Consider the following 12,339-nt stretch of genomic DNA (forward strand, 5'->3'; position numbering starts at 1 on the left):
TGGTCAATGTTTCTTTCTCACAAGAATATCCTCGGCTGAAATTTTTGATATATTAATTAAAATGACATCTCAATTTAGTCGTTTCCGCTAAAAATAAAGAATCAATTCTGTAAATTCAATCAGTTATCAAACTAGGAGTTTGAAAACAACTGTAATCTACTTATCAAATATTTTGCTGTAATATGTACTTTTTAATAAATTTCGCATTAGACTTCATATTGTATCGTATGCTACATTTGAGCCAACTGTATCACGAATCTAATATTTTTCCTCCAAATTTCAAGTAAAATACAATATAAATTAAATTATTCATGTCGAAACTTTAGTTTAATATTAGAATCTAACTTATTTTAACGTATGATTTTGGATAAACTTACAACTGTGATATATTAAATAATAACTGCATGCTAACGTAATCTAACCTAATTGAAGAGTTTTATTCAAGTAAACCAGAAATTTCGTTTATAATTGCTTCAAATACAACAATTCTCGTAAATAGTATTCATGAAGAAATCAAATGAAAATCATCATCAATATATGTCGATGATGATTTGAATTTAATTCAGTGCCATTATTTTTCATATAGAGTTTGATCGAGAATTCATGTTATGGCTCTTAGACGGGAACCGATCCTATAGAGAATCCATTTGTCCATAATGAAGAATTTGATACTAGCAATTAAACAAAATTTACAACGAAATGGGGGTTTATTGAGATGACTTGAACAGTTATTCAGTGGCGTAGCGAACATCACTGGCGCCCGACACTTTCTGGAGGGGAGAGGAAGCGCCAATAAACACACATAGTTTGTCTTGGAGACAATTTGGGCGCCCCTCTGCGAGTGGCGCCCGGTGCATGATACACCCCCTTGCTATGCCACTGCAGTTATTGTAAAGTCCGTAATATCGATAAAGCCTCTAAGACAAAGGTCAACTTTGAAAATATGATCATTCTCGCAAATTTTTCAATATTAAACGAATACTAAATCTGTTTTCTTAATCTCCCATCAATTATATACAGTTATAATAAACATAACTAAAATTAATACTGAAACCGACTGATCTGACTTCATGTGCAGCGCATTAAAAACTTCAATGATGTACTCTTAACTTGATCGACGTGTATTAAAATTAATATACAAGTACTGTAAAACGCAAAAGATAATGGCTTAATCATTTATATTACCTTTAATGTGAATAAATTATAGTTTAGATAAGACAAAATAACGGTAAAAGAGAAATTAGGCCTAGATGTGAATCAAAATGTTACCAAAAGATAATTTTTGATCTCACAAATGCAAACGATGAGAAATTAAAACCGTTGAAAATCATTAGGAGTATCGAAGACATTATCAAGCCATACAGTACATTCAGTTTAAGTGAAATTCCGCTGACGAAATTTCGTTTGACTTAAAGATCAAAAGAAATATTCAAACTTTATGCGAATTTTTGAAATAAAAGCATCTCTAAAAATAGTATTAAAACTTGTTCATATATATATATATAAATGGTTGTAATAATTTTTATCTTAACTTTTTTAAACTGAATGAAATATTTATTCAGTTTTAAAAATTTTTAATTTTATATATCAAACAAATAAATAGAAAAATTTTATATAGCCTGTAGCGTCTTATAAATACAATTATATCTATCTTTATAAAGAATAATTCAAGTAAAAAAAGACATTAACATTAAAGAATAAACCACCAAATAAATTTAAAAAGTTCGCAGAGCTATAAAATGCGAAATGGTCACTGCACTAATCATTTCCTAATGGTAATATCGGCACTCATTCGGATGAAAAATCGAAGTTTATCACGTTGTAAATCGGACTATATTTTAATTTTTTTTTTTAAACGAAGAATACAGAACTTTTGATGTTTTCTACAATTATAAGCAGAAATAGAAATATACATTAAAAATTTATTTTTTGCTTTACAGCACAGCTTGGAGGTAAATATCAGTTTTAGACTATAACCTAAATATCCATTTCTTGAATTATATTTCAATTCTTATAGAATAGAGTTCATTCCCACCTATTATGATGGATCATCTAGAAAACATATAAAATATAAGCATCTGAAGTTGGAAAACAAGAGGGGAAAAGAAAAAAAAAATTACAAGTCCAACAAATTGTTTAAGTAGAATTTGGAAGTGCCACGAAGTTTTCTGGTAGATTTAAACTCAAATTTATTAAACCCATCATTTTTTCGGCAACTTAATTGAACTAAGTTTATATATGTAGAATTAAATGTATGAAAATATCAAATTAACACTTTAATACTAAGTTGTATTGGTATATTAAAGCAGTTTTCTTAAACTTTTGTAGCCAATCCATATTACTTTTACTAAAATATGCCCAGAAGCATATTAAACGATGATAAAAATTTAATGAAACAAAATCAACAACCTACATACAATTTAACAGCAGTTAAATAAGTGATCCCCTCAGGTTAAATGAATCAACGAGTTTTTTTAGAGTAATCTAAACAACATGAAAAATTTATTTGGTATATTGTTCATCCAAGGAAATTTTTTTTATATATTATTTTTGTTTGATGTAGGTAAACATTCGCAATTGTTTTTCCTTGTATATCGGAACGACAACTATTCAATATTTACAAAGGTTTTAATGATGTTGAGTGTTGCAACCTCAAGTTCCTTGAAGTATAAAAACGTGCAACAACTAATAAACTGAAAAAATAACTATTTTAAATCCGTTTTCAGAATATTTCTTGTTGTAATAAATTATTTTTTTAAGTGACTAAATTAATAATGTATACACGTGTGTATATTATTTATGTAGGCATACATCTCTGCAAACAAAATTCATAAAACAAATTTCTTACAAAATATTTAAAAAATCCATTTTAAATTGGAAAATAAATTAAGATACTTATGAAAATAAAAGTTAAGAATTATTGTAATTATATATATTGTAATATATAGAATATTACAATATAAACTATCAACACAACCTTATTTTATGAATGTACACAAATCAACTGTGTTAAATTATATGAAAAGCATAGTAAATGGGAACTCAAATCTGAAAGTTCAGTTACCCAATATATTTTCCTATTTATTATGAATTTTATTTTGTTTTAAAGTATTTAGCCAATAAAATTATGATTTTAAACAGTTCTTTAAACTGTTTAAAATTTTTTGGCATTTTGAGTGCAAGAAAAAGAAGATTAAAAAATTTATTAACTGTAATGCACATAAGATTTTCTTAAATATTAGATATTTCCTGGATTAAAATAATCCAGCAAACTAAATGATTTGTAAATAATATAATAAATTGATTATATATAACAATAAAAATCATTTAAAGTTCTCATTAATATTTTTAATAAATAAAATCTAGATTTAAAGCAGGTAGTATCCTAGAAAAAAATTTTTTTTTCTAATGATTGAAAGATGGAAACCAAACTGATGCAACAAAAATCTATTGTCTTTTTTTTACAGAGATCATTGCTATCTTATAATTTTACTATAAAAAATAATTTTAAAACTACATTAAGTATAATATATACATTATCATCATTTCCAAGATAACTTTTTATTACTCTTACTGCAAATACCACTAAGTTGATTTTAAAGATATGAGTAATAAATAATAATAAAAAAAACCCAAGTCAGACAGCCATGTATACTGTGTATAAACTTTTTACTATTTATCTATAAAAAAACACCACTTCCTGAAAAGTTATTAGGTTATCATTTAAAAAACAGTTCGTTTTCACTGGATGTCATTAAATGTACTGCCTTCTTTAAAAAATCCACTACAGAAATAAAACAATTTTATCTTCCTGTTTATACTTGATGGAACATTTCTAAAGCATTTCCATTTCTCCCAAAAATCATATTAGGTAGTAATTTATTATTTTTTAACAAAATAAAATGATTCCATGGATTCAAAAGTTGAGTAATTTAATATTCAATATTAAAAATGAGTAAGGTCCTTAATTTTGAAATTAGATTCTCTATCCCTGCATATTAAAAATAAAAAAAATAGTAAATTCATTCTTTGGAAAATCATGGAAAATAAATTTAAAAAGTTACTCGTAATGCTGTATAGAAAAGGCAAATTAGAACAACCCACAATTGTTGATAAATCCTATTGTGTTTTGAGTACAATGTTAGGTCAGCAAAGATAATACCTTTCCATCATTATTTAGGGCATCTGTAATTTTCACTTGAACTTCTAATTTCATTGATGATGAAAATTTATTTTAATGTTCTAATCAAAGTGACCCTACAAAAGTTCTGGTGCAAAAATTTACACGAACGCTTTATGAACTTTACAAATTTAATTTTCTCTCTTTTTTCAAATAATCAAATTGGCAAAACAATATATTAGTATTTTAGACAATGAAAACAAAGTTACAATAATAAATATATTTTTGTTTTGTAATAAAGCACAGTAAAAGCTTTGGCATTTTAAGTGCAAGAAAAAAAACAGATTAAAACTTTATCAAATGTATTTTTAAAATGACAATAGATAGATTAAGAAAGGAAACTTGTAATCTTGCAACAATTATTACATTATATTAACAACAGCATGAGTGTACAGATTTGTAAAATAACAAACATGTCACAAATATATTAAAAATTTTACTTTAAGTCGATTATTATAATTATTATTATTATGTTATTTTTAATATTTGACAATATCTTCATCTTGTATACTTCTTGGCTAGAAGTGAACATGGCTTTATGATGATTGTATAATTCAAGAAGAGAACACAAATAATGAAGAACAACAATGTACAAGGATGACTATGCAAATCCAACATCACAGAACAAGAGTTCCTTGTCACCTTTATAAGCCAAAGTAATACAATAATGCTGTAATAGCTGCAATAATAATTCCTTTTCATCCAGGAACTCTAAACTCTCTATTCTAAAAAAATAAAATAAATCATCATTAAATAATAAATGCTTATAACTTATAAAAAACTAAATACTGTTATAAAGAATTTTTAACTGTATAAAATTTAAATTTCCTTACCTTCGAATTTCTTGAGAAGGTAATGAATCATACACTTCCATCATACTCCAAGTTTTTGCTCCTTCCCATCCTTCAGTTAAAAACCTTTGTAAAAAAATTTTGATTAAATTGACCAAATTGAAATATACAAATATAGACTGAAAATGAAATTAAAAATAATTAAAGTTCAACACACATTTAATGGTTTAATATTTTACAATATTTTAAAACAGAATTGTAATTATAACAATTCATAATATGTAATTTGAATATCAATAATTCCAACTACTATGTTCTTATTCAAGAATTAATGCTGGCTTTCTAATTTTTCAGTATCACTTTTCAATAAACTAATCAACAACAAGAATGATGATAGGGTTTGTCAGTTTTTAAAACCCGGTTTTTTGAAGAAATTTATATAATTTGAAAACCGGGATTTCCCCAACTGGAAAAAAAAAACAAAACAAAAACAAAACAGGTTTTTGAGCCTAGACTTAATATATAAATAAATTAATTATTTGATTAAAAACATCAACATTTTGACACAAAATTGTCTCTGACATAAAATGGGAATATTGTTAAATACCAAGTTTCATAAAATTAACTACAAAAACAAAAAATCCCTCTGTCTAAAAAGCATCCAATTCTCCTTACGACTAGAAAGAATTGGATCTTTCAACAATGGAAAAACGATAGAAAGATTTGTACACTTAAAAGAATGTGTTGTTTTAGCTTTGAATGACATTAGTGCTTCTCACATGTGGAATGATGCAGAGTATTGTAAAATTGTAGAGCTCCTTAAAGTTTAAGGACAAATACATTTAGTAGCTGATGCGTTAGGACGACAAAGTTTGCATCTTGTCATCTTATTTATTAACAAGTGAAGGCATATTTGAATTTCTGTTATGTGAATTGAAAAATTTGAAAACTGAAATTAGTTCCAAGTTATTAAATGCTGTAGAAATACAAATTCGAGAGAGAAGACAAACGGGATTAGTAACACTTCTTTATTTACAAAATCTACAGAACGTTTGGACAAAGTTGTCTGGTGTATTTCTTCCACTAGCTGCAAAATCTGATATTAAGTTATCTGGACAAATATTATCAAGATTATATCCAAATTATTCTATAGAAGATGACTGCAGTGACAAAAAAGTGGTGAAGAAGAAAATCAAGCCATAACTTTAAAAAATGCTATGGAAAAATCAATACATAAATATCTCCAAGAACATGAAGTGACTTCGTCCAACCTTAAGACACTAAAAAAGAAGTTTTTAGTATTAGAGGATACAAATAAAAGAGCAAAAAATTTAGATTTATTATTTAATGCTTTAAAGACGATTAAACCCAATTCAGTAGCAAGTGAGTTTTTTCTATCACAATTTTCTATGCAAAATAAGGACACAGTTAGCAATAGATCTATAGACGTTCTTTGCTTTCTAAAATCATATTTTCTTAGGAAAAATAGGAAATAAAATATTTTGTAGGCATTCATTATTATTCCTTTTTCTTTATGATTTTCTATGGAGTAAATTTTATAGTTTAATGTGATAATCTAGCATTTCCTTTTTTTGTTTTGTGTAGACACTGATCATTTTATTTTGTTATATTTTTGAAATTTTATAAATATCAAATAAATTAAAAAGTTCTAAAATAAGTTGTAAACATTCCTTATTTCATAGAAAAGTTGAGATTTGAAAACCAGTTTTTTAAAAAGTTGGTTTTTGTATAAACCCTAAATGATGATGATAATTATTGCAATGATAAAATAATACTAACATACAAATTACCATATATATATATAAAAAAAATCTAGCAAGTTGTGTAACTTTCCTGGCTTTTGAGATTTTATTTAAAAAATAACATTTATATTATTAATCAAAATAAATAACTAAACTTGTATGTGATGCCATCTGTTATGAGATTTTTATAAAAAAACTTTCTTATTATTTTATATTAATTAAAAAATATATAGACTTAATTTTATATAACAGCAGGGAAAGTAAAAACAATGAAAAAATAAAACCATAAATAAAAAATAAATTATACACACAAGGGTCAATCATTAAGTAACTGAAAAGGTGCTCTGAAACACCAACTTACAAAGTAAAGGCATATGACATCTTGATACACTGGTATCCCACTGGCACAAATGCATCATTTATGCATTTGTGCCAGTGGGATACCAATGCATAAATGCCAGAAGTCTTTTGGCTAGCCACTGCGCAACTCATGCATTGCAGGTTGAACCTCCTTGTCAGATTGGGAATGGCAGTCCTACAACAGTGTGTCTTATAATGGCCAAAAGAGGTGAAACTCAACTGGTGATGAATAAGAGAGTATGGAGGACGTGGAAGCCCTCGAAACCACATATCTCGAAACATCCTGGTGTCATTTGTTGTATGAGACCTGTTATTGTCTTGTATGAAGCACACAACATTGGAAAAGATATCTTGACATCTCCTGCAGAAAGCTGGTCTTAGTTGGTTCTGGAGAAGCTCGCAATAGTTAAATCAATAAACTAAACCTTAATAAATCCAGCTATAAACTTATTGAAATAAAAACGTTTTCAATCAGATTTTACTGATCATCTTTAATTATCAATTCTTTAAATTCTTTAGAACAGTGGTTCTTAACCTGGGTTTGACCGAACCCCTGGGGTTCGCCGAGTCAGTCTCAGGGGTTCGGCGGAGGTCAACCACCTGATGTTATCGTGACGTAGAAACCGTATTGGTTTCGAAAACTAATGCTACATAACGTGTGTTCTATTGGGAAACTAACTTCTCTTACTCTTTAACTGAAACGAAGTGAAGAGGTCCCAATCGAATACACGTATAAACGACCTGCAAGACAGTCAAGCACACACCCGACTCATACGTTCGTGATGACACGCCCCACTTGGCTATCATTGGCTGCGGGTGATCACGCAACATCGCTTGGCCTTTCTATGCTGCAGGAAATTTGGTGCGCCCAGTATTCGAATTGTGACTGTCGTGATTATACGTCGTGTGATTTCTTTTTTAATATTTTAATCCCTTCATACTATGTCGAGCAAAAAAAGAAAGTGGTCAGACGAATATGTACAATATGGATTCACATGTATAACGGAACATGATGGGAGTCAGAGTCCTTGTTGCATGATTTGCAATGCCAAGTTGAGCAATTCTAGTCTAGCACCGGCAAAACTAAGAGAACACTTCTTTTATCTGCATGGAAATTACAAAAATACAACACTCGCTGAATTCAAGGTGAAGAGGGCCAGATTTGATGAAAAGGGTAGTCTGCCTGTCCTTGGCTTTGTACCCATCGATAAACCGATCCTTACAGCATCGTACGAAGTCGCTTACCTTATCGCAAAGCAGGGCAAACCACACAATATTGGTGAAAAACTCATAAAACCAGCCGTGTTGAAGATGACGAATATTATGCTGGGAAAAGTGGCTGAAGTTAAGTTATCCCAAATTCCTCTTTCAAATGACACCATCAGTGACAGAATAGACAACATGAGCAAAGATATCTTGGCCCAAGTAGTTGCAGATCTGATTTCAAGCCCGGCAAAATTCAGCCTTCAACTCGACGAAACTACAGACGTTTCCAGTCTAAGCCAGCTTGCAGTATTTGTGCGCTATGTGAAAGACGACGTTATAAAGGAAGATTTTTTATTGTATAAGCCTCTTACAACAACAACTAAGGCAGCCGATGTAAAGAAACTTGTGGATGACTTCAAAGAAAATAATCTTTCGTGGGATATGGTTTCTGCAGTTTGTTCAGACGGAGCTCCAGCCATGCTGGGAAGAAAGTCTGGTTTTGGTGCGCTAGTGAAAGCCGACGCACCACACATCGTTGTTACACATTGTATTCTACACAGGCATGCGTTGGCAACAAAAACCATGCCTCCAAAACTAGCCGAAGTCTTAAAAATTGTAGTGGAATGCGTGAACTGTGCACGAAATAGTGCTCTGAGGCACCGCATCTTCAAGGAGTTGTGTAAAGAAATGGGGTCTGAATTCGAGGTACTTCTGTACCATTCAAACGTTCGGTGGTTATCCCGGGGACAGGTTCTGAATCGTGTTTTTGCCCTACGTGAGGAATTAGCCCTGTTTTTGCAAGAGCACCAACATGGTCATGCAGATTGCTTCAAAAATTCTGAATTTATTCTCATGCTTGCGTACATGGCTGATATCTTCGCAGCTCTCACCCATCTGAATCAACAGATGCAGGGCGGTGGTGTCAACATCCTCGAAGCGGAAGAAGCCCTGAAGGAGTTTCAAAAAAGCTACCGTTGTGGAAACGACGAATAGAAAACGGTAACTTTGCAAACTTTACCCTGCTAGACGAATGTGTAAATAAGAATTATGATGTGCCTGGAATCGGAGATATTTCTGTATCGGGGGAACTGAAGCACGCAATTTCCATGCACTTAGACGAGCTTGCAAAGTCTCTTGAAGGGTACTTCCCTTCAAGAGAGTTATATCCAGCATGGGTGAGGCAGCCGTTTACGTTTGATGTTGAGAAAACAGATGTCAATGATACATACCTGGATGAAATCATTGAAATTCAGCAGAGCCAGGTTCAACAGCAACTCTTCAAAACAACAACGCTCTCATCGTTTTGGTGCCACCAAATAGTAACGTACTCTGCTATTGCGAAGAAAGCTCTGGAGATTTTGATACCGTTTGTGACAACATATCTTTGCGAGCAATCCTTTTCGAGGATGCTGGACATTAAAACGAAGAAAAGGAACAGACTTAATTGCGAAGATGACATGCGAGTGGCACTTTCCAAGGTAAAGCCTCGCATTTCCGAACTGGTGTCTAAAAGGCAACAGCAGCAGTCACACTGATTTTAAATTTTGTTCTTTGTTCTTAATGTTTTGTTCTTTGTTCGTAATGTTTTGTTCTATAATGGTTTTGTTTATTTTGTGGACCAATAAAATATATACGTATGTTTTGAATTTGAAAAATTATATTTTATTTTTCCAATTAAAAGGGGTTCGGTGAATGCTCATATGAAACTGATGGGGTTCGGTACCTCCAGCAAGGTTAAGAACCACTGCTTTAGAATGTATAATTACAATACTATTTTAGATGCAATTTTTTGTTTTTAATTACGTTTAGTCTTCATTCAGTACTTAGGTGTATTAAATTGATAACATTTCAGACATTGTTATAAATATTTTTGTATATTTTGATTTTTTAACCAAATGTTTGAACCGTTTTAAATTTAAAACAGTTAAATTTAAATTTGTTATTGTGTATTGGTTCAGTTATAAAATAATTGTAAACGTTCCAGAAAATTGATCAAATTGAAAACAGTTTGTTTGATTCACAGCAATTCTCATCATTCTCAGCGGTAGGTGTTATATAACAATTACTATGGTTGTTGAAATACTGAATATAAATGGTGTTCACTTGCAAAATCTGTGCAGGCAAAGTCTTGGGTAACAGCTAGTTCAAAATAAAGTCATAAATATGAAAATTTTAAGAATAAATAATTAAAATGTGATAATTAATAAACCCAAAAAATTAAATTTTGTAAAATGAATTAAATTAATAAATATCAAGATCAGTAAAATCTGGTTGAAAGTGCTTTTATTTAAATAAATTTATAGCTGGATTTATTAAGGTTTAGTTTATTGATTTATTTTTTTCATCTGTCACAATAGTTGCTGATGTTCACCATTTGGCTGACTATGGAGGTAATTTTCTAGAATTACCACTTTACCACAGAGCAAAGATTAAAAAACTAAATTTGGCATAGTAGCTTGAATATAAGGGAATTTAAGAGGGATATAAAAAAAATTTAAAGTTGCATTTTGACCTTTAACCATCAAAATTTTATGGAATCAATTGCACTGATTGATGCTATGAAATTTTGATGGTTAAAGGCCAAACTGCAATTTTAAATTCTTTTGCCAGGAAAGTTATGCAACTTATTGCTGAATTTTTTGTCTTTGCACTTCACATTCTTGTCTTAGTAACATGATGAAGAGTCAATTTCAAAAACACTTGTTTTCGTCACACATTGAAAGCCAGCCAGATAACTGAGCAGTAGCATTCCATGAATGATCCAGAATCAAATTCCAGTCAAGACTGCTGCAAAAAATTTTCCACCTTGAGTCCAGTGGTGTTTTTGTTTTCCACCTCCAGTTATGCTGCATCAGTGGCTAAGCAGATTTGATCCCTAAACACTGGTTGTCAGCTTGGGTTCACATTTGAACTGAGAGTCTGCTAGTAAAGTTTACCAGGTTTTCTTTGCATCAATAATGCCCAAATAGGGACCAGTTTCCCTTAAAAACCCACCTGGCAGGCACATTCCCCAATTGACAGATTTCCCTTGTGTTGCATTTCCAGTACCTAACATGCTACTTAATGTCAATTTTTTGTGTAGCATGTAAAAAAGTAACAAAATATAAAGGTTAAGGTATTTTTTTACAAATGCAAACTCAGTCAAGTATTGCACGATGTTTTGTAATTTTTTGTTGGGTAATAGCAAAAACTGAGTTCAGTGTATGTTATATAGAGGTATAACTCTCGAGATGTGAATATATTTGTTTGAATTAATAGGTTTGGATTTTTGTTAAAGCAATGCAACACATGAGTAATCTGCCAAGGAGGGATGCCTCCCAGAGGACTTTTATGGAAACTAGTCCCTATTTATGTGTTACAAACATGAAGAAAACCCAGAAAACTCCACATGACCAGCCTGTTGACAAGGTGCAATTCAGTGTTTGGTGGTTTTATCCATTCAGCCACTGGTGGGCCTTAAATTAATAAAAGCTGTTTTCTGAAAACAGAGCATATTGCATGAGATGTGCATAACATTTTGGTGTGAAATGGCCTTTAAAGACTGCATAAGTTAAACAGTCCCTGGGTATTTTCACCTTATATGATACTTAGTATATACAGGGTTCCTACTCAAATCTTGTTTTGAATTCCCCAACTTTCCCTGACCAACTTTGTCCAAATTCCCTGATCCTCACATTTCTTATGGTGTAAAATATCGACATAGTAAAACAGCATTTTACTTACTGTGAACATCAAGTACATCTATCCCTTTTTGCACAGCTGACACATTCCAAAGACTGTACAAAAAAGTATAGTACATGCATCCTGTAGAAACATGTTTGATAGGATCTACAACTTCAATGTGATGAAAAAAATAAGCAATTTACAAATGAAACACAAGCTTTTTTTTATTTTATCATCATTTATTATTATTTGTATGCAAATCTAGTAAACACAAGGAAGCATAAAATCAACAAACAGTATTCTCTGATATGCAAATAGTACTGTACTGTGCTTAAAAAGATGAACTCTTGACTTAGCAACATGCCCTTTTTTTTTG

General features: G+C 30.7%; 1 protein-coding gene across 1 annotated transcript in view; it reads right to left on the reverse strand.

The window, feature by feature from the left end:
- Window positions 1-4,465: 4,465 nt before the first annotated feature.
- LOC136983223 (leucine carboxyl methyltransferase 1-like) overlaps window positions 4,466-12,339 on the reverse strand; it is a 38,494-nt gene continuing 30,620 nt past the window's right edge. Inside the window, 2 exon segments of the mRNA XM_067279906.1 lie at window positions 4,466-4,905; window positions 5,014-5,097. Of these exon segments, the coding sequence (XP_067136007.1) occupies window positions 4,782-4,905; window positions 5,014-5,097 (208 nt within the window). The 3' untranslated portion in view covers window positions 4,466-4,781.

The sequence above is a fragment of the Centruroides vittatus genome, unplaced genomic scaffold, assembly GCF_030686945.1.
Source record: "Centruroides vittatus isolate TY-2023 unplaced genomic scaffold, ASM3068694v2 contig_879, whole genome shotgun sequence".
Classification (NCBI taxonomy): domain Eukaryota; kingdom Metazoa; phylum Arthropoda; class Arachnida; order Scorpiones; family Buthidae; genus Centruroides; species Centruroides vittatus.